Source organism: Spea bombifrons, chromosome 13, assembly GCF_027358695.1.
Source record: "Spea bombifrons isolate aSpeBom1 chromosome 13, aSpeBom1.2.pri, whole genome shotgun sequence".
NCBI classification, from domain to species: Eukaryota; Metazoa; Chordata; class Amphibia; order Anura; family Pelobatidae; genus Spea; species Spea bombifrons.
Window position 1 is genome coordinate 20860690 of NC_071099.1, and position 23611 is coordinate 20884300.

The 23611-nt window shown below is 50.5% G+C and overlaps 1 protein-coding gene across 2 annotated transcripts; it reads right to left on the minus strand.

Moving 5' to 3' along the window:
• Positions 1-339: 339 nt before the first annotated feature.
• On the minus strand, positions 340-22460 carry RGS9 (regulator of G protein signaling 9). 2 transcript variants are annotated; one of them, XM_053453546.1, is made up of 19 exons: positions 22302-22460; positions 16971-17067; positions 16232-16282; positions 15725-15831; positions 15573-15624; positions 15375-15433; positions 15058-15134; positions 14686-14767; positions 14479-14541; positions 7935-7964; positions 7354-7415; positions 6096-6209; positions 5695-5810; positions 5412-5499; positions 4316-4454; positions 4136-4233; positions 2889-3003; positions 1451-1926; positions 340-816 (listed from the first exon to the last, which is right to left on the minus strand). In XM_053453546.1, the coding sequence occupies exons 1-19, from the start codon at positions 22362-22364 to the stop codon at positions 660-662; spliced, it is 2046 nt and encodes a 681-aa protein (XP_053309521.1). In that variant the 5' UTR covers positions 22365-22460; the 3' UTR covers positions 340-659. The 2 variants fall into 2 exon arrangements, with proteins under 2 accessions (XP_053309521.1, XP_053309522.1); XM_053453547.1 differs by lacking the exons at positions 340-816; positions 1451-1926 and having other exon boundaries at positions 2716-3003; positions 4151-4233.
• Between the last annotated feature and the right edge of the window lie 1151 nt (positions 22461-23611).

Sequence of the window (23611 nt, forward strand, 5' to 3'; positions counted from 1 at the left end):
GAGACCCTGCTGGGTCACCGCTGAGCCCAGCCGGCTCTCTAATTCTCAGCAGCACCCGGCCGATCTCCACGATACCCACCGGAGACGCGGCATCCCGGGAGCTGTGAGCGACGCGGGTAAAGACATTATTACAAACCTGGTGTGGAGAAAATCCGCTCCGGCTGTATTGTGTGTTCCTGGGGTGACCCCCGAACCCCTTGCTTTCATGCGCGAGCCACGGCCGTTGGGTTTCACACCCCTTGGCACTTGAAGGGTTTATTCTGTCTTCTTTAGTTTTTTGGGGAAGACAGCGTCTCGGCTCAGCCACCGGCAGGTGTCCCGCTCCTCCTGCTCCGTGCGGCCCGACGCGGACCCCCGGTAAACTTAGATGCCAGAAGACAGCGGGAAAGGCGGATGGCAGAGGGGTGAGCGAGGCTACGAGGCTGCTTAGTCCGTCTGTGGCCGGAAGGGCATGCTGACGCAGGAGTCTGTTTTTGGCTAATACTGCGAGATAGAGGGGCATCTCGGTCTTCGTCTGGCAGTGAACTGGTTAATGAAGGCAGGCAGGCTCTGGATTCATTACGGATCCTAATGCACTTTTTGTGTAGAGGGGCTCCCGGCCGCTGGACGTAACAGCACCGAAGACCCCAATCCTTGGCTTATCCGAAGGCCACGCGCGTTTACCCGGCTTTACCTTCCTCGATGACGTTCTCCCACGGGCAAATCACCTCCTGGATGGACTCCTTGCAGGCCGGCTGGCCGTCTTCCTCCTCCTCCTCGGAGTCGATCGGGTAGATCCGGCTTTCAGAGGGAATATCCACCTTAATCTGGAAAAAGCTGAAGTCGAGGGAATTACAAACTTTAACGTTTAAAGAGCGTTGGGTGCGTTTAGCGATTCGTTGGCCACATGCGCGCCGGCAGCTCACCATGGCCGAGGAGCGGTCGGGGGCTTTAATGCGCAGATGCCCGGCGTCGGGAGCGCATGCAGATGCATGAGGTGTGACTATCAGAGCAGACGATGCCATGCATTTCCCAAACCGCAAAACCTGCGGCTTTCCCGAAATACTTAAAAACGGCTGAAGCCGGTAGCAAAAAACCAAATGAAGCATGCCATGTGACACAGATCTCCGAACAGCCCGCTCACCCCGCACAACTTAATGCCATTTCAAAGAAAACTAATATTTTCCATGAAAGAGCACTTTAAACAAATATAAAAATCTCTCTCTCGCTGGGGGAAGGCTTTTTTTAATGCACGCTCCACTTCCTGTTTTCCTTGCCTCAGCAGGAAGCTCCATAAAGAGTGGAGTTCTTCCCCAGCTCAGGATCCCCCCCCCATTTTCTGGCTTTCTGCGGCGTTTGGAAGGTTGTTTCCACGCGCCGAGGCGGGTGAGCGGGTTCAGAGATCTGATTTGCGGCGCGTTATTACACGGTTACACGGTTACGTGGTTGCACGGTGATGCGTTTTGCTTACTTGGTCACCTTCTTGGAAGTCTGCTGCAGCTGTTCCTCCAACTCGTTTAACGGCTGAACTTTGCCGTTATTCACCGCGGGGCACTTGGGTGAAAGTGTGGCAAACACGGGCGAGTTTGAGCAGCCTCTCTTCAGCAGCTTGCTGAACGACAGCGCCACTTTGGATCGCTGAGTCGTTTTCAATTCCGTCGGCACGCAGAGGTGATTCTCCGACCCCGGCGAGGAGTCCGTGTTGTGGGTGGGAGACGGGTTCTCGTTGGAGTCCCACTTTCTCTCCACTCCCGGGGTGCTCTCTATAGCTACGCTAATGGGCGACGGGCAGGCGGTGCAGTTTGGCAGGGGGATGGTGCGTCCGGGGTAAGGAGAGGCTGGATCCCCCGCAGGGTGGCAGGATAGGAAGAGGCTGGATGGAGATGGAGGGGCGCAGGTACCGGTGTAGACGGTCAGGTGAGGGACTGGAGCTGTGTACTGGCACAACTGCAGGAAGACAGAGCACACGGGTTAGAGAAGCGGGGTGCACTGGGAGAGGTCACGCGGGGCTCCCCATTACCAAAGCTCTTAATCTAGTGTGTGGCCTCCTAACACCCCAACCGGTGCCAGCCCCGAGGGGAACGTTCTGCCCGCTGAGACATTTCTCTCCGGTGGAACGACGGCACAAACAATGGATAAAATGAACGATGAAAGACACAGAACGACACCGGACATGCAACGCGTTTATTGGGCGTCGGGGAGAGGACATGTTGATGCTCTGCTGGGTGTCTGGACATAGTCTAGATCACCCCGGAACAGAGTGTTTCGTCGCTTACGGCTCGGACCGGAACGTTAAACTACCCGGCAGCCCCTGGCTCTGGTTCTCGTTTTGGGTTATTGCCCCCCTTGTTACCCCTCCAGGCGGGTTCTAGAAAGTCGCTCTCTGCCCCTTTAGGTCTCGGTCTCTGTAATAACTGCTTTCTGTAAACGGGGTCCTTCCATCGTTCAGCCGTTACAGCTGGGGTCTGAACGTTAATTTACACGCAGCCTCTACGCGTCCGCGCCAGGGAGGGTTTCCTAGCGAATGGCAGACATTACGCCGATAACGTAGAACCCGCGCAGGGCGAGTAGGGGCTCCGCCGGCCCTTTCTCTGCACTCTATGCCGACCTGCGCGCCGATCGCTGCAGACGATGCTGCGTGTGAAGCTCCAGAGACGCCTACTGGCAAAGGGCGAGCGGGAGCTCCTGGCAAAGGGCGAGCGGGAGCTACTGGCAAAGGGCGAGCGGGAGCTACTGGCAAAGGGCGAGCGGGAGCTACTGGCCTAATCCTTTGGTGGCCACTAGTCGGCCTCCCTGCGCTGCTCTCCTTATGCCCTACGGCTCAGCGTGGCTAACGGTCCTAGCGTGGCCTACGTCGGCTTGGCAGCCTCTTGCTTTAGCTGGCTCCTCCGGTCCAGCTTGCTCATAACCTGTGTGATGTCCACGGAGTTGGCGGCCTCCTTGGCTCGGGCTTCTTCTTCCAGCTGCCGGAGAATGACGGGGCTCGGGCTGGACCGCCGGTGCCGGCGCATGAACGGGAAGTTACTGCGGGAGAGAAAAGTGTAAAAATGAGTGCGCTTCGGCTTTATCACATTCCTAAAATCCTTTTAAATGCCGGAATTCACACAAATACCATAAAAGCCCTAAATCCTAAACGGCGATACCCCGGAGATGTTTGCGGAATCCGCGCTACTGCTATTCAGGCAGAAATGCTGCGACACGGGGGTGGGGTTTGGGGTGCGACTCGCTAAGCACAGAGCCCTGGGAGCCGTTCCACGCTCTCTGCCGGCCTTTGAAATCTGATCTATTTATAATACGAAGCCGGCTTGCTGTGACCTCCCCGTATTCTCTGTGTCATCGCTCTGTGCGCTCCGCTTCAAAAGCTTTTCTGGGAACCGTCTGCTTCCCCGAGCAGGAAGAGAGCCGCATGACGCATGCGATAAGCGCGTTACACGCTGGCATGCGATGCGTGGCTGAGCGCAGGATCCCTCCCCGAAACAGATGCGCAGATTGTCGCATGCGTGAGGGATAATTACATTAATAAAACAGGTTCCAGATTGTAATAACACCAATAGCTCTAGATCCCTGCGTGTATACGGCGCTGTACACTTTATCGGCCACAAACCACAACCGTGCAACCGCTATAAGGCACGGTTTGGATAGAGCGCACGTGGGTGTTGTTTGTGTACGGTGTTAGCGTGAGTGTGTGTTACTATATGCTGTTATGATGAAAGTGTGTGTTAGCATGTGGCATTAGCGTGTGCGTGCGTGCGTGCGTTACTATATGCTGTTAGGATGAAAGTGTGTGTTAGCGTGTGGCATTAGCGTGTGCGTGCGTTACTATATGCTGTTAGGATGAAAGCGTGTGTTAGCGTGTGGCGTTAGCGTGCCTTTGTATATGGTGGTTAACGTGTGTTTACTATATGCTGTTAGGATGAAAGCGTGTGTTAGCGTGTGTGCGTGTATATGGTGTTCACGTGAGTATTGATACTGACTGGAAACCGTTGGTAATTCCTTGGGCTTTGTGAACATGCTGGCCACTGAAAGGGATCACTACCTGTCCGGTACGCTTTCCTTCCGGGCCACCGGATCCGTACGGAACCCCCCGGATTACGTTAGCCGCGTCTTTGTGTGAATCGGGGGAATAATAATGAGGAACACGCGCGCTCTACACAACACGCGAGCCACTTGCCTCTTCTTGGTCTCCTGCGGCACCACCGCCTTGGCGAGCATCTCCTTGTAGATGGGGGATTTCAGATACCGCGCGTACGAATCCTACGGCACAAACAGACAGGGCTGGTGGGCACCGCGCTGGCAGGGTAAAGGGGGCCGAGAGCGGCCGGCACGGACACCCCACCTTTTTCATCAGCATGTAGATGTGCGTCTGCGCGGCGTCCAGCACGTAGCGATGCGGGTGCTTCAGTCCCTTCACCGTGATTTCCATGGTTTTACCGTCAATGTTAATCCAGCGCCGAGCCCCGGGAGCCAGGAACTGCCTAGAACCCGAGAGGGTAGCAGACGCACGTTATTAACGACTAACTGATCTATCGCTTCCAGAGCGGTACCAAGTATCTGCTCCTAACATAGAACCCGCCGGGGGATCGCCCCCCATCCGGCCCACTTATACCAGAAACATAGAACCCGCCGGGGGATCGCCCCCCGTCCGGCCCGCTTATAACAGAAACATAGAACCCGCTGGCAGATCGCCCCCCGTCCGGCCCGCTTATAACAGAAACATAGAACCCGCCGGCGGATCGCCCCCCATCCGGCCCGCTTATACCAGAAACATAGAACCCGCCGGGGGATCACCCCCCGTCCGGCCCGCTTATAGCAGAAACATAGAACCCGCCGGGGATCGGCCCCCATCCGGCCCGCTTATAACTGAAACATAGAACCCGCCGGGGGATCGCCCCCCCCCCCAGCTTGTCTAGTCGCCGTTTCTCCTGCTGTAAAGACTTAAACTAGTTGTTTAAATCCCCTCGCTGTATTGACATCTACCACTTTTGCTAGGAGGCTGCTCCCCTTATCTACCACCCTCTCTAAATTCAGGACAGCCATATGCTTATCGCATGCATGTTTAAATCCCCTCGCTGGCTCTGGACGGAGTAGGCAGCGGTACCCGTGTTTGGCGCGAGGGCTGCCCGTGTTTATATGAAGGGTATTAAGGATTCACAGGACTGTGGCGCCACCTTGTGATGATCCTGCAGTGGAGCGGGTTTTATGGAGTGGGAATCTAACCGTCTCCACTAGGGGGCATCGTGGCCATTCTGTGAATATACAGCTGCCGGGCGGCGATGGGTACGTAATAACGTTATTATTTAATGGTTTATATGGCGCCATCATATTCCGCGGAGCTGTACAGCGGGGTATCCCGCGACTTCTCTGTCTAGAGAACCGTTAGCTTTTTATAATGCGGGCGAGGATAATGCAGAGGGAGTGGAGTGAACACTCACTTATAAATCTCCTCCGCTTTCTCCTTGACTTTAGACTGGTCTCCGTACTTCAGATCTTCGCAGGCCTCCCAGAAACTCATGTTTTCTCCTAAAAAAGAAAATACATGGTAAGCCGTTAAACACAGATTTCTCCCAGGTGAGCTGCGCATGTGCCCCCCCCCAAGATGACACACGCCAATGCCACGCCAAACACGTGCACACTCCAATTCCATACACTAACACACACCCACTCGCACCCCACTCCGTGCGATCAGATCCCGAATCCCCGCGTGTTAAAACTTACCGCTGAATTCCTTTTTGAGGAACTGCTGGAAGCTCTGTCTGCCCTTCGGGTCGCGGATCAATTCGTTGAAGTTAAAGGCCCAGCGCTCCACGCGCAGCTTGGTGGGAATCTCCACCCTGCCGAGAGCCGTGAGCGTTATATATTATATAATACACGGTACCCGACAATGCCGCCGCTTTACAGGATTATAAGAAGGGGCTCGCTTCCAGGGAGTCCCGCCGCACAGCTGTCGCCCCTCGGAGTAACCAATGGGACGCACGCTCAGCTATTACCAGACCCTGTGCCGCCGCCGGGCTGAGTGCCATGGGAGTTATAATCCACCGCAGATGCTGGGCTTTTTTATCCTCTAAGTTTAAAATACACGACGCGCCGCGTTCAATGGAGGAAGGGGGCAAACTCACAGTTTTGCATTGAGCTCCCAGAACATGGCGTCGTCCGTGATCCAGGGGTTACTGGGGAGGCAGCCAGACATGATGGGGTCGTGGGAGTAATACTGCTCACAGTACTTCAACAGCCTGGAAGACAGGACGGCGTTAGCGGCATCGGTAAACCCCCCCACGGACACCTCGGCATCGGTAAACCCCCCCCACGGACACCTCGGCATCGGTATACCCCCCCACGGACACCTCGGCATCGGTATACCCCCCCACGGACGCCTCGGCATGGGTATACCCCCCCACAGACGCCTCAGCATGGGTATACCCCCCCACGGACGCCTCGGCATGGGTATACCCCCCCACGGACGCCTCGGCATGGGTATACCCCCCACGGACGCTTCGGAGCAGAGGGAAGGGGTTATGGATACAGTAAGAGGCAGGGAGGGCATAGAAAGACTCCGAATAACACAAGGGAAAGGAACGTATAGAAAGACTCACGCAGCAGAAGAGGGAGGCAGCGAGCAGACAGACCCCCACAGCGAGACAGGTAACATAGACAGAGAGACAGACGGGGACAGTATAGAGAATCCTGCACCGGGCGAGACGGGGAACAGACAGACTCGTGCAACCAAAGCTACATACATACAGGGGCCGTGCGGACAGAACGACAAGAGCAAGGGACGTATCTAGATACTCATATATGTACATATATGTTTTATATATAGGGGGTGCAGGGCCAGACTCACGCAGCGGTGGGGAACATATAGACAGGAACATACGGAGAGACTCACGCAGCCAGACAGGGAATCTAGATACTTATATATATACATATATGTTTTATATATAGGGGGTGCAGGGCCAGACTCACGCAGCGGTGGGGAACATATAGACAGGAGCATATGGAGAGACTCACGCAGCCAGACAGGGAATCTAGATACTTATATATATACATATATGTTTTATATATAGGGGGTGCAGGGCCAGACTCACGCAGCGGTGGGGAACATATAGACAGGAGCATATGGAGAGACTCACGCAGCCAGACGGGGAATCTAGATACTTATATATATATATACATATATGTTTTATATATAGGGGTGCAGGGCCAGACTCACGCAGCGGTGGGGAACATATAGACAGGAGCATATGGAGAGACTCACGCAGCCAGACAGGGAATCTAGATACTTATATATATACATATATGTTTTATATATAGGGGGTGCAGGGCCAGACTCACGCAGCGGTGGGGAACATATAGACAGGAGCATATGGAGAGACTCACGCAGCCAGTGACACTGAAGACTTCACAGTGGATCTCATTAGTGATTGCTGATAATACATGATCTAGAACGGATATCAGACAGGCTGTTATTAGCATTATACACATCAATGGCGTGATTAACCCTATCCAGCCTGCAGGGGAACTTGGTCAGGACCGGGGTAGTAATTGCATGGAGCAGGATCTTGGCAGAGACTTTACAGCAAATATCTCATCAGGAAACAGTCTGAAGAAGGTATATGGAGCTTGTGAAAGGATAAGCAGACTGTTAAAACCAAAACGTGCTGAATTACCAGCGCCAAGAGCTGCGCATGAGCAGAGCTCTGCTGTATGAAAGGATTGTAAATGTAGAGCGCTGAATGCCTTCCGGGAAGCCAAGCCCCGCCGTACTACCCCTGCACTCACATGATCACCCAACATAGTAACCAGGCGAGTGCCAGACGGCTCAGCAAACGCAGAGGTGAAACACTTTACGCCCCCCTGCCTACCCGACAATGCCGCGTCACCGCGCAGGCACAGTGATTAGCAGCCTCTCCTCCTCGGCCAACCTGATTAAAACACTTCCAAGAAAAGCTCGCACTTACTTCTCTCCTGTGGAAGTCCACGGTTTTCTTCTGTAAAAAGAAACAAAAGAAGAGACCCGTTAGGACAGCCTGGGGCGACATACGGCGTTTATACCCCGGTACCCCGCATACTGGTTAATTTACTGGGTTACTAAGCCTAAAAATCTTCTTTTAAAGAAACATGAAATGGTTAATGCAGATAACACAGCTTTTATAGGGAGATTGCTCCTCGCTGATAGCGGACACCGCTGGTTGGACGGTGACTCTCGGCCGGGCCTGGTCTGCTTGATAGCGTTCTAGGCGGGACAGATACCTTGTGCCGGCTGCACGCGTGGCCGCTGTCACTATCGGCTTATTAGACACGTTATTAGTTGGGAGGGGGAGCAAAGGTCAAAGAAGGCACAGACAAGTTGTTTGGGGCAATGATGGCACGGACTAGCTGTTGAAGTTGGGGGGCCCCATGGTTTCTAGTGATGCCCCTGGACACGGTACCCTGGTGTCCTCCCAGGACCAAGCACAGACACGAAGGACTACCACGCCTTACGCCAAGATAACACCATCGCTGTTTAAGTGGATAAAGGCTTTTTTATGTCATTTCGAAAAATGTGGGTTAATATAATGCATTCAATCCCCCCAGGATCCCCAACCTGACCCCCATTTGGGACACAGGGGGCTATTCGCTGCCCCCTGAGTGCCGGCCGGGCAATGAGATCGGCGTAAGATTCAATAAGAGCCTCCGGTGATTGTGGAGAGCGGAGATAATGAGCGCTGCGCGGCGTTCTCATTATACAAACAGTCATTACACGTCTCCCGACGCCTCCACGATGATGCGCGTGAAACAGACACATATTATTTCACCGGGAATACAAGACTCGGCGTTTGCCGATACCGTTCCCGGCTATTCCTGTCTGTCTCTGCCTTTAATTCCTGGGACAAGGAAGCGCTCGGGCAATCATCAGGCAGCCTGCGTTTTACCGTTTAACACGAGATTTTCAGCATAGACACAGAATTCAAGAGATCTGCAAAAAAAAGGCAGAATGGGAAAAGATAATTAGAAAATGACAGGTTTACAGTTAGCAGACTCTTCTCTGAGAGTTTAATGTCATAAAAACACAGCCAGCCAATGAGTTCCGATGACAATGTTTGGTCATTACCGTCCCGATAATAATAATAACATCAGATTGTTTCCCGTAACACGAACAGAGGATACATTTAAAAATGGCTACATAGAATTGCAGATTTTTGTTCTCCCCAGCTGGGGGGAAGCAGTTTTCCTTCGCACACCTCACTTCCTGTGCTGCCTCCAATGTAAAGAGATTGTTATGTGCAGGCTCACGGATAAAAGCTTCCCCCGGGCTCCTGGGAAACAGTGATGGTTTCGGAAGTTCCATCGGTCACATGACATAACGCTCTCTGGCTAAACGTATTTGGAGTTAATTGTCAGTTTCCCTTTTAATAAGATTCATTCGCGTTTACTATCTCTCCTCAGAAAACCGCCCTGAAAACAAATGGGATTATTACTGATAATCCCGCAGCCCCTGCAAGCATTTAAACCTCATAATCAGTTCTGATCAGCAGAGATAACGAACGCGCGGCCTACCTCTGCGTGTAACATTGTGTCTGTCGCATGGAAGTCATTTACTATTAGTGCTTGCGAGGGGCCGCTTCGTTTCGCGTGAATAATAGGAAAGCCTGCCGGGCTCCCGGGCGGGGGGCTGAATTGGGGAGACCTTTATTAATGTGGGGACCATTATTAACGGGGGGGTTTAGTCACATCCAGTAACCGTAGCCTATCTGATCTCTGCTGACCAACACCTAGAGCTAAAGACAAGACAACATTTTGAGATGACCCGTAACGCTCCCCGACGCAGCCATAAAGCGAAGGCGCGTCACACGAACGCTCCCATTAAACCCACTGTGGGAGTGGGGGCTCGCTCTGTGATCTGCTACAGATCCCACTTACCTTAATAAGAACACTTCTATAAGGACGCTATCAACCACTGGGGCTGAAAAGAGTAAATGCGGGGTAACCCTTCGCTTACCGACGCATTTCTCGAGCCGTGTCTGCTTCTAACACTCCTATACCGTGTAACCGCGTGCTTCCCCAGACACCCGCCGCGTGATTCCGCCGGCTGCTCTGCCAATCAGATAACTGTGACATGCGTTCCTTTGGACATTTCAGATCTTTTCCCCTCCCGTCCCCTAAGGGATGCCAGAAATGGTGCTTGGCTACGGCAGCCTTTGAAGACGGGACTTCAAAGCGCTCCCTCCTTCCACGGCCGTGGAAAAAACACCCGAACAATGGCCCACAGAATACCACCACCCGAGGGCACCACAGCGGCTGGCGCAGAATTATTATTCGGTTTTAAAAAAGAGATATGACTTCTGGGGGTGTCGGGGGAAAGATTGCAGGGGATCCCCCACAGCGCCACAATCTCCTACTTCAACAGCGCGGAACGGAGGTAATTTACAAAATGAAAGCAGGCGACTGGCCATCCGGGGGACACGAGGGATCCCCCTGACCGAGGCTTACGACGGTTAACGCGAGTACACAGCGACAGGTGTCTGAGGATCATGTGAGTGGCAGTCCGCTCTCCCTGCCCTGGGATATATCACCAATGCCTGAAAAAGGGCACAATTAGTAAACGGCGCTATAGGACATTCGCCCCTTTGCTTATAAGCCACAATACATTTTTAGCTTTTTTTTGTCAGGGCGCTGCGACCGTCCGTCCAGGCAGAGTCCCACGGGCCGAGGACAGAAAGACGGGTTGTTTTCCGTGTTACCGACTGAAGCGGTCAGTGGCGGCGTTACACGAAACATCGCGGATTGGTTTGTACGGCGGGTTTCCCTGGTTACCGAGCTCTGTAGCCCCAACAATCAGAGCGATCCGAGATGTTCAAGGGCTTTTTATGGAAATCGCCAGTTTTTGCTGGTGATTCACTGGCTTTTATCTGTCCGCGGTGGCGATCCGCTCTCCTAGGAGATGGCGAACGTGCCAAGCGCACATCGCAAATTAATGTCAAGGATCAGAAGCCGTGCTTTCTCTTCTGCTGATGGACAGGAAATTGCATATTTCACATAAAAAAATGTGCACTTAAAAAGCACGAAGACGGAAAGTTTCCTTAATTGGCCACTTTTTTAAAAATAACCACAAGTTTAGAAGGCAGGAAATTCTCTTTTGCGTTATTTTTCTGCCTCTGCATGTTCATGTAAACGGGGGTCTCGGTGGGCACGGTTACCAGCGGTAACCCAGCTCCAGACAGGGCGCAGGGCTTCGCCGCTTACTCGGTTCTATGCAGATCCACTGTTACCATAGCAACACTATAGATCTCCAGGGATTTACCCATCAAACTGCGGGATTTCAGATATTCCCTTTAATAAATACACAAACAGTCAGTGAAATGAAGCGAGCATCTGAAATTCCCATTAAGTTTTTTTTTTGGATCTGCCCCAATGCCCCTAGTTGGACAGCTTGGTGCAGCTCCGTGGAGTATGTTGGCATTATACAAATTCTACAGTAAATTAATCTATGTCCGCTCTCACGGGCAACACAAATACATACAGATTCCCATTCCCATACCAAGCATCACTGGCTGCTTCCTATCACCCCACGCGCCATAAAAAAATAGCCTCGTTTAGCAAACTTGGCCCACAAGCAGCTATATTTATAGCGAGATGCTCTGACCCCCCTGACTACAGAACCAGAGCAGGGATATAACAGGCTATAACGACAGGATTAGTTAGTATATAATTTATAATACGAGGAATATACAGAATATAACGGGTTATAAGGACGGGATTAGTTATACGGGTCGGAGAGTATATAATATATAATATGAGGAATATACAGGATATAACGGGTTATAAGGACGGGATTAGTTATACGGACCGGAGAGTATATAATATATAATATGAGGAATATACAGGATATAACGGGTTATAAGGACGGGATTAGTTATACGGCCGGAGAGTATATAATATATAATATGAGGAATATACAGGGATATAACGGGTTATAAGGACGGGATTAGTTATACGGCCGGAGAGTATATAATATATAATATGAGGAATATACAGGATATAACGGGTTATAAGGACGGGATTAGTTACACGGCCGGAGAGTATATAATATATAATATGAGGAATATACAGAATATAACGGGTTAAAAGGACGGGATTAGTTATACGGGGAGGAGAGTATATAATATATAATATGAGGAATATACAGGGATATAACGGGTTATAAGGACGGGATTAGTTATACGGCCGGAGAGTATATAATATATATTATGAGGAATATACAGGGATATAACGGGTTATAAGGACGGGATTAGTTATACGGGGGAGAGTATATAATATATAATATGAGGAATATACAGGATATAACGGGTTATAAGGACGGGATTAGTTATACGGCCGGAGAGTATATAATATATAATATGAGGAATATACAGGATATAACGGGTTATAAGGACGGGATTAGTTATACGGGGGGGAGAGTATATAATATATAATAAAAGCAGTATACAGGATATAACAGGTTATAAGGACGGGATTAGTTATACAGGGGGAGAGTATATAATATATAATATGAGGAATATACAGGATATAACAGGTTATAAGGACGGGATTAGTTATACAGGGGGAGAGTATATAATATATAATATGAGGAATATACAGGGATATAACGGGTTATAAGGACGGGATTAGTTATACGGGGGAGAGTATATAATATATAATATGAGGAATATACAGGATATAACGGTTTATAAGGACGGGATTAGTTATACGGCCGGAGAGTATATAATATATAATATGAGGAATATACAGGATATAACGGGTTATAAGGACGGGATTAGTTATACGGGGGGGAGAGTATATAATATATAATATGAGGAATATACAGCATATATAACGGGTTATAAGGACGGGATTAGTTATACGGCCGGAGAGTATATAATATATAATATGAGGAATATACAGGATATAACGGGTTATAAGGACGGGATTAGTTATACGGGCGGAGAGTATATAATATATAATATGAGGAATATACAGGATATAACGGGTTATAAGGATGGGATTAGTTATACGGCCGGAGAGTATATAATATGAGGAATATACAGGATATAACGGGTTATAAGGACGGGATTAGTTATACGGGGGGAGAGTATATAATATATAATATGAGGAATATACAGGGATATAACAGGTTATAAGGACGGGATTAGTTATACGGGGGAGAGTATATAAAATATATAATATGAGGAATATACAGGATATAACGGGTTATAAGGACGGGATTAGTTATACGGCCGGAGAGTATATAATATATAATATGAGGAATATACAGGATATAACGGGTTATAAGGACGGGATTAGTTATACGGGGGGAGAGTATATAATATATAATATGAGGAATATACAGCATATATAACGGGTTATAAGGACGGGATTAGTTATACGGCCGGAGAGTATATAATATATAATATGAGGAATATACAGGATATAACGGGTTATAAGGATGGGATTAGTTATACGGCCGGAGAGTATATAATATATAATATGAGGAATATACAGGATATAACGGGTTATAAGGATGGGATTAGTTATATGGCCGGAGAGTATATAATATATAATATGAGGAATATACAGGATATAACGGGTTATAAGGACGGGATTAGTTATACGGCCGGAGAGTATAAAATATATAATATGAGGAATATACAGGATATAACGGGTTATAAGGACGGGATTAGTTACACGGCCGGAGAGTATATAATATGAGGAATATACAGGATATAACGGGTTATAAGGACGGGATTAGTTATACGGGGGGAGAGTATATAATATATAATATGAGGAATATACAGGATATAACGGGTTATAAGGACGGGATTAGTTATACGGCCGGAGAGTATATAATATAGAATATGAGGAATATACAGGGATATAACGGGTTATAAGGACGGGATTAGTTATACGGCCGGAGAGTATATAATATATAATATGAGGAATATACAGGGATATAACGGGTTATAAGGACGGGATTAGTTATACGGCCGGAGAGTATATAATATATAATATGAGGAATATACAGGGATATAACGGGTTATAAGGATGGGATTAGTTATACGGCGGAGAGTATATAATATAATATGAGGAATATACAGGATATAACGGGTTATAAGGACGGGATTAGTTATACGGCCGGAGAGTATATAATATGAGGAATATACAGAGATATAACGGGTGGGATTAGTTATATGGGCTGGAGAGTATATACTATGAAGAATATACAGGGAACGGCTTTGTCCAGACTCTGCAGGATAGTAACACCAGGAAACCACTACTTCTTTCCAATGCTTTCCTCTCTGTGAAATACATGTCAGTACCGATAACACTTTCCATGTGCGCAGATATCTCTCTCTCTGCCATGATCATATTATAATGGGGGCAGCAGAGCAGCCAGTGAGTCTGAATGCTTAGAAACTGCCCACCCCATCGCCGCTGTTCCTTCCACACCGTAGGGTAAAAAGAAACCTCACAAACTCACCTGTTTACCTTGGAAACGTTGGGGTCAGTGGCTCGGTCCAGTCCATAGTCCAGAACGTCCAGCACTCCCGGCTGAAAGGAATGACCGGGTTTAATACCCCAAAACATCAATTTCATGAAGCAGAAAAGAACTGGCCAATCTAAAGACACTTGCGCGTAAACAGTGTAAATTAAACTAGAAATGTATGCCCCCCCCGATCCCATCTATTAACTCACAGGGGGTCTGTGAACCAGCCAGTAAGCCTTCTCCTGACAGTCCAGAACCACGCGGTCGGATTTCTTCCGTTCCTTCCCAGCCCTGAGGAAAGAGAACCAGGGTCAGCAGCCTGGCACTCGCCGGGGAACATGCGCATAGAAGACATAGTTCAGTCTGGGCAGATGCATTTTGGGGGTGATAACTGAGCCATGTAGCGTAACGCGGGTTTTCACCCACCAGATTGAAGGATTAGGATCTGTGTTACTTGGGGTCAAACTGTCAGCCCCAAATCTAACACATTCCGGCAGAAAATAACTTTCAGAAAGCGGGCATCTATCTGCGCGTTCCCCGCATTAACCACGAGCTCCATTACCCTCCATTAACTCACTCACTTGTACTGCTCCTTCGCCTGCATGACGACAAAATCCCATTTGTGGTTTATCTTTTTGTTAAGAGCGCTGTAGTTTTCCTGAAAAAAAAAACAAAAAAAAACACCTAAGAAGCTCTTACTAAACAAAAGCATAAAAGATGAGTTCCTCGCTTTACAGATAATGCAAGCGATTCAGCTTCTCGCAGCAACGAGGTGGAACCAGTCCGTTTACTCCTACCGGCCCTGGACCTCCGCCGGCCGAAGCCCATCATGGAGGATGTTGAAGGGACAGCCGCGAGTACATTGGCCCCCCATCACTCTTTCTAGAGGTACTCCTACCTTTTCGTATTCCTCCAAAAACCCCTTTTTCCGAATATTCTTCTTCGCCAAATATATCGCTGCGGTCAGAGAAACTCACGTTAACATACGTGTAACTGAAATGTGGGATGTATACATTGTATCTCACGGAACAGAAAGTTGCTGAACATGACGGACTGCCGTCGGAGGGATGCGGCTTTGGGCGCTGATCTTACTTACCGTAGTCTGTGTCCTCCGATGGCCACTGCTGCGTCGGCCAAAAATAAGGAGTCTGAAAGATGATAAAATGGCAGCTTATGACATGCCAAGCCCCTCTGCCACGATAAAAGGCCATCACACATAGTATAGACCCCACGCGGGTCTCTGCTCACCTGGAATCGGTACAGACTGGCATCGGCTCTGAGAATAAGGTTAGTTGGTTCCTGCAGGGGGTAGATGTAGCCGCACTTCACCATTAAGTTGCCAAGGTGTTGGGCCTCTGCGGAAAAACAACTTTTTTTTAATTAAAAAACACTGGTCGTGACGATACGTAACAATATAAAGAGTGTACAGCGCTGAAAACACGGAGGTGACGTGCATGCGATGGGCTCTCCCCACAAACACCTTATTTATAATAATAATAGTAATAATACTGCTAATAATGATAAGACCTCGATGGAGATGCGCTGATACATTAGAGTTACCGCTCGGCAGAAGAGGAGATCGCGCTGAAGCACGCAGACGAGATGGATAAGGAATATTTTGTGCGACTTGATAACCTTTATTTATTTTTTAGCTTGTTGAGCGCCCGTGGCTCAGCTAGCGGGCCGTAGCTGGGAATAGGCGGTTTGGGGGCGCCCGGGTTGTGTGCGGGGTCTGCGGTTAATCATTTTCCGTACCTTCCTCTGTGATCTGCAGCCTCTGAATAATCCACTCCAGTATATCCTGACCTGCAGGGAAGACTCTCGTTAGAGATCGGAACCCCCTATATATATTATATATATTATATACACACACGGCATGTTGTTGATCCGCGGACTAACGACACCAGTCAGTGTGGATTTTATAATAATAGAAACATTGGTAAAACTGTAAATTAAACATTTTCTTTGCCTGCTTCTGAAGGTATCTAAAGCAGCTTCGGTGAACAAAAGGTTAATGGCGGCTCGCTCTGCGCTGGCGAAACTGACTGCCAGGTCTCAGGGCCAACGTAATCTTTTAATTTGATCTCCTTAAGGAAGTGTTCGGTCACACAGCCAGCCGGCACTGATCGGCTAAGTGGCCCGAGCTCAAGGTCGCGCAAGGTCAGTACTCGGGCAGCGAGCGCATGAACCCTCCCTCACGCTGCCATCATCTCGGGAGTGAGAATGTGAGGACAGTCCCAGATACTACGATAGACGGTCCATTCTTTATGTTTGGTTTGGGTCCGACAGGTGAATGACACCTCCGGCCATCAGTGGATTTAGCAGCTAATGGACGGGTGAAGCTGGGCTGCCAGGGGGCACCTTCCCGTGTAACCTACGGGCATTTAAAAGGGGCTCATCGTGGCTCTTGTGACCTGATCACGTGGGGGGCATCTCCCATTACCTAGAACCCGCTCTGGAACTATGAGAACCCTGGGAGAGGATGACGGGATACCTGTCATGGCGTGGGGGATTGTGGTTATCATCAGTCTCTGGGTGTGCATCTTGATTCCCGTCTCTCCATCCTGCATCTCCAGCAAAAGCGCTTCGATCTGAAACACAGAGAGCATTCAATAAACAGTTTGCGTACAGCCATAGCCGGGGGGGGGTATTTACTTCTTGTTTGACGTCCCTGGGCACACAGCTTTACCCACGGGGCAGGTTGTGTGTCGTGGCCGACGTCACAGAGAGCCAACGCCATGGCGGAAGGGGGAGCCGAGCGGCATCGCCGGGGGTCACCACCTTGTGCGTTTATTCCAGATTATAAATCATAAGATCGGGGCTCTCCTCGCCTTTTGTTTGTTATGTCTGGTTAACCCCTTTGTACAGCGCTGCAGAACATGATGGCGCTACATCAATAAATAATAATAAACAAGGTGCTTGCAGCGTTCACCATATTCTACGTGTATAAACCCAAGATATCAGGCCAAGGCTGTGGCCCTCGGCGGCTCGCGGATACGAGGACAGCTTAGACGGTCGCTGCGCCATTAGCTGTGTGAATGTCAGCGGCGCTCTGATAATTCCTTCGCCTGGATTCCACGTCCGTCTCATTTATCATTTACGAGCTCCGTTTCCGTCTCTCCTAACCCACTTCTTGCGAGCGAGGATCCCGCTGAGCGCCGCTGCAGGGGCGGAAGCGTCCAAAAGGGCAATTCAAACGTCTCCCCTACGCCTGCCGTGTCGACAAATCAGGTCGGGGGGAGTCCCGGCAAATTCATTCGCAGATTCAGAATTCCACGCAGGAGGGTAATTGGCGTCCCCCAATCTCTGCTCTGCGTGACAGCGCGCTAATTAACAGCCGGTTCTGGGTAATTGGCTCTAAACAAGAGGCAGGGGCCCCGGACGGATCATCAGAACATGAAATGCTTTTCTCCCGTTTACACGGTCAGCGCCGGAGGAGCGCCACGCGGCACAACGGCGACATTTCATACGGAAAAGGGGAGGAGGGAGTCCGGTCCGCTAAATAAAAAAAATAAAAAAACACTTTCTCGCTCGAGGGGGCTCAACAAAAATACGGAATCCGATGAGAATCACCCGGAGCCGATGTGCAGAGGGTTTCCACCCCGTAATAACACCCCACCCCGTAATAACACCCCATCCCATGCATTCCTTTCTATCAGCCGGAGCCGCCCCGATTCCGCACCAGATACCCTTTCAGTGCGGGTCCTGAAAAAAAGAAGAAAAAAAACAACCAAAAGGTTCTGATCCAGCAGTGAACAGGTTAATTGCTCTGGGACTGACCGGTGAGGCGGAAGAAACGTTTCGGGACAGACAGTGAAATATGGATGAGACAGTCCGTGGCGTTAGAGCGAGAGATGCTGCAGAGCTGCCCCTAGGGCCGGCCACAAGCTTCCTCTCACTCCCATTAACTGCCCGTTATCACCCGGAGCGGCAAACGCTTTCCATGCAGCCATAAAGCAGCCGCAGATACCCGGCACTTTTCTTTAAAAAGCTAAACATCTTACTATATTGCGCGTATATGTTCCCAGCATGCACCTGGCTGCCCCCCATTACGCTTTATTGGAGCTGAAATAACAAAGGTGATAAAGATGTCTTCGGCCAGACCGCCGCGGAGTCGCATTAATCACGTTTTGTTTTGAAACCCGTGGCGCTCGTCGTACGGCAGATGCCACCTTATAAGGGCCCCGTGCCACACGTGCCAGCGTCTGCTCAACGTCCTCCAACAGCCTGCGCAATACAGACGCTCCGTATCCAGCTTTAACCGCCGCATGGGGCTCCGTCCCCATCACCGGGGGCCACCGGCATCAACGCACGACGGCTCTAGGAGGCACTGACCCTGAACCGTGTCACTGTCATTAGTACCCAGGGCCCTACGAGGGACCGGCCCTTACACATGTCAGTAGTATCCGGGGCCCTAGGAGTAAAACATGTCACTGTCATTAGTACCCAGAGCCCTACGAGGGACCGGCCCTTACACATGTCAGTAGTAAGTTGCAGTATGCATTGATTATTTCCACCTAAGCAGGAATGAGGTCGGGAGCAGGCGGCACTCGGCGCTCTCACACAGCCGTCGGGGACGTTCTTTTCCTGCCTCCTTGGGAACTGAGTGTAAACCGGCGTTAATAAAAGGAGAGCGAGACGGAGAGAGAGCGCTCTCAGCTGGAAACACGACGGTCTGCTCTGTGATCAGGAGCCTCTCGCTCGGTAAAAAGGTCAGCGCTTTCTGATCTGTCCAGGACGGCGCTGACCAGACACAGGAAGCCGAGTAACTCGCTGATCCACCGGCACTCCGGCTGGAAAACGGCTCCAACTTGGTAAAAAGTAACTTGGCTGTTTAGGGGGCCACGAGCTGATCCGGAACTTCATCGAACTCCAGCTTGGATCCAACTACCGACAGACTCAATGACTTACTCGACAACCAAGCTGACGGCAGACGACTTAAATTTTGGAGAGAGCCCCGTATTTTGGAGAGGGCCCGTATTTTGGAGAGGGCCCCGTGTTTTGGAGAGGGCCCGTATTTTGGAGAGGGCCCCGTGTTTTGGAGAGAGCCCCGTATTTTGGAGAGAGCCCCGTATTTTGGAGAGGGCCGGTATTTTGGAGAGGGCCCCGTATTTTGGAGAGGGCCCCGTATTTTGGAGAGGGCCGGTATTTTGGAGAGGGCCCTGTATTTTGGAGAGGGCCCCGTATTTTGGAGAGGGCCCCGTATTTTGGAGAGAGCCCCGTATTTTGGAGAGGGCCGGTATTTTGGAGAGGGCCCTGTATTTTGGAGAGGGCCCTGTATTTTGGAGAGGGCCCTGTATTTTGGAGAGAGCCCCGTATTTTGGAGAGGGCCCGTATTTTGGAGAGAGCCCCGTATTTTGGAGAGGGCCCCGTGTTTTGGAGAGAGCCCCGTATTTTGGAGAGGGCCCCGTATTTTGGAGAGGGCCCGTATTTTGGAGAGAGCCCCGTATTTTGGAGAGAGCCCTGTATTTTGGCGAGAGCCCCGTATTTTGGCGAGAGCCCCGTATTTTGGCGAGAGCCCCGTATTTTGGCGAGAGCCCCGTATTTTGGAGAGGGCCCCGTATTTTGGAGAGAGCCCCGTATTTTGGAGAGGGCCCCGTATTTTGGAGAGGGCCCCGTATTTTGGCGAGGGCCCCGTATTTTGGAGAGAGCCCCGTATTTTGGAGAGGGCCCCGTATTTTGGCGAGGGCCCCGTATTTTGGAGAGGGCCCCGTATTTTGGCGACAGCCCCGTATTTTGGAGAGGGCCCGTATTTTGGTTTGGGAAGGGGCCGAGATGTGCTGCACGGAGAGGACTTGTTTATTCTACATGAGATTAGATGAAGTGAAAGTGATGAGCGCTCGTCCTGAGCACAGATACCCCTCTGATTTGTTATTATTGCTGGAGGACGGTCTCATGAATTACCCAACGGTGTCCTTCAGTAACTTCTACGAGGACAGCCTGTCCGTCGGCCAATATGGAGGGGGGTGGGGAGAGCGTGAACGCTGAAATGTAGATTGCGATGGGCGAGAGGGTCCGGCGTCTCTGATTGCTGGCTCAGATATATATGTATATAGAATATAATATATATAATATTGTACTCTATAGGGACGTATAATGAGCTCAATCCCAACTTATTTAGTGGCAGCAATTCCAGGAAATCATCATATTACCAGTTTTCACATCAAAACCTGCATTTATATATGTGTGTGTGTGTGTGTGTGTGTGTGTGTGTGTGTGTGTACATACATACACATACACACATTTATACATCTATATATACACACACCTATATATATATATATATATATATATATATATATACATTCTGCTATATTTTCCCCGCCAAGCGCAGTGGCTGCTCTCAGTCCCGGCGACTTGCAGCGGCCAGCTGGCCCTGTCACAGGGAATCCGGCTAATGCCTTTTAATAGGATAAGCCAAGCAATGCCCGGCACATGGAGTAGGACTAAGGGATTATTAACTGCAGAGATCCGCTGTGCACTGCCCGGCACCCAGCTCCCACCATGGCCCAGGGACCCTCCGGCTAGAGGTTCTGTGACGGCCTTTCAGCAGAAGCGACCCAGGCTAACAACAGGTCCTGTGCCTTATTACACGCGGCTGCCCCCAAAACACGCAGAAACAGGGGCAACAGGCCGCCCGGCATAGAGTCCAGAGCTCTACAAGATCCAACCATCGGACGCCATGATGGAAACACACGGCTGGGAGTTGTGTTGAGTTGTAGCCCCCATCCTAACACACGGCTGGGAGTTGTGTTGAGTTGTAGCCCCCATCCTAACACACGGCTGGGAGTTGTGTTGAGTTGTAGCCCCCATCCTAACACACGGCTGGGAGTTGTGTTGAGTTGTAGCCCCCATCCTAACACACGGCTGGGAGTTGTGTTAGGTTGTAGCCACCATCCTAACACACGGCTGGGAGTTGTGTTGAGTTGTAGCCCCCATCCTAGGCTGGGGCTGAGTATAAACGGGCAGCTCCCAGCACCATCTATATTTGCCCCAGGCCACTCTCCTGCGCGGCTAATAATCTCCCACCAGGGGCCCGTATCGATGAGATGTAAAACGCAGAGTCTCCCCGCTGGCCGCTAACAGACATTGTTATGGATTTTACGAGGATCCTTTAATGTGACGTTTCCTGGCACCGTATCCCAGCGCGGACACCGGGGAGCGCGCCGTTTAGTCATACTCATTAACAATTAACATTACAATGTATCATGTATTAGAGGAGGAGGTGCACTACCACTCCCAAGACCCTCGGACGTCCAATTAATGACAGCAGTGCAATGTATGGTGGAGGAACTGGGTGTCACGGGGTGATAAGCACTCGATGGCCACATACCTGGAACGACACGGTGCCGGCTGAGAGTGCGCCCCACGCCTCGCACACCTGCCGGCACCGGAATAACCCTTTCGCTGCCACATGACGGACACATTTGCAGGTCCCCAACTCCCATGACACTCAGTAATTCAGCTAAGAAAGCTGGCTAGTCCAACGCGGGCCGGGGAGTCCTCGCAAACTTCCACCCCACCCGGGGACCGATCCGAGAGCTCGCGTGGTTAACCAGTTGGCTGCCGGGTTGCCAAGGTTAGGGAAACAAACACATCGACCTCCTTCCATTTGCACCAACAGGGAGAACAACGTTAATAAGGAGAGGACTTTAATGGGCATATTACGGGGGCATTAACACAATCAGCGCCAGGGGGCTTAATGCATAGGACACCCAGCTCATGCCTCGCTCGACAATAACAGCATCGGCGTACGCCTGATTACTGTGCAGAATGCAGGCGCTGCCGGCAGACGAACGCGCGAGCATGCACAAAGCACACATACCTTCTTGAGGAATGCCATCCTTGGCCGGTAACGCTGGCCCTGGTCCATTTGCTTCACGGTCATGTTTCACAGAAGAAGAATGAGGACAGGAGAGAGCGCGGCGGTCCGATCGGCCGCTGACAGGTAAAGGCTCTGAAACGGACTGCTCCTGTATCTGCGCTCACACGGCACGCCTTCCAGCCAATCGGCACGCCCGCTCCGTCCCCTCATCTGCATACAGAAGCCACAGTCGCAGTACTGGCCACGGCCACAAGGTGGGGATCTAGCACCGCTCTCCCGATGAGAAGCTCCGAGGGGACAGAGTAACGTTCCAGCCTTTTAAGGTGAGAATGAGGGAAAAAAGGCAAAGGAGACTGCAAGCGCCACCAAACCCATACCCTGCCCAAATAACGCTACCGAAACGGAGACTCTGCAAGCAGAGGTCCATCTTAGGGTCACATCAGCTTTCGCACCCTCGGAGGTCTCGTCTTCCATCTCGCGCGTTCCATCGAGGTATATATTGGGGTAAAACTAGGGCAAAATATTTACGTGTTGGCATGTAAGACACGCCATCAAAGCGCCACGTCGGCCAGATCACCGGCACATGTATAACCAAACTCGATTTTATTTCTCTTTAAAAGTTTTGATTCAAGGCGTAAACAGGGGATAAGTACTATACAAAATAACACCTCGACTTTACGTGAGGGCGTCTGCGTGGCAGAACACGGAACACGCCACGCCGCTGTCCACGTTGTTTAAATATCGGATACAAATGTATCGAGACGCACGCGCTGCTTGTGTCAGACGAGAATGGCAAGAGACTGCCAAAAAGAGACGAGCCAGCGCTGTCTAGGCCCATGGCCAAAGCTTCATGTGAATGTCAGCTCGTCAAGTCCCTGACAGCCGAAATCCAGGGCCCGGGCGCTGCTGGCCCTGCGCCGTGTATAGGGTACACGCGTTCTGGTTCTAAAACACAGAGGATAAACCGCTCTCTACGAGGATAAACTGCTCTCTGCGATAACGTGACAAGCGGTACTCCGCGAAAGCCCTGTCACCGACACCACCGCTACACAAATCACACCAACAGCAGCAGTAAAAATAGAGCAGTCGCCATGGCAACAAAGAGAATGTCCTTGCCGACTGTCCACTTTTACGATTAATGAGCACTTATGAGAGCTTGTAAAGAGACATATAGACCGGGAGACAGCAATGAAATCCCATCTACACGGAGACATCCGCCTGCCCCAGGAGACTGGCTTAGATCTTGGGATAGCTGCATCGAAGCTGCACCACGTGCACTGCAACTGCCCCCCAAGGATCTTATTCCTGGC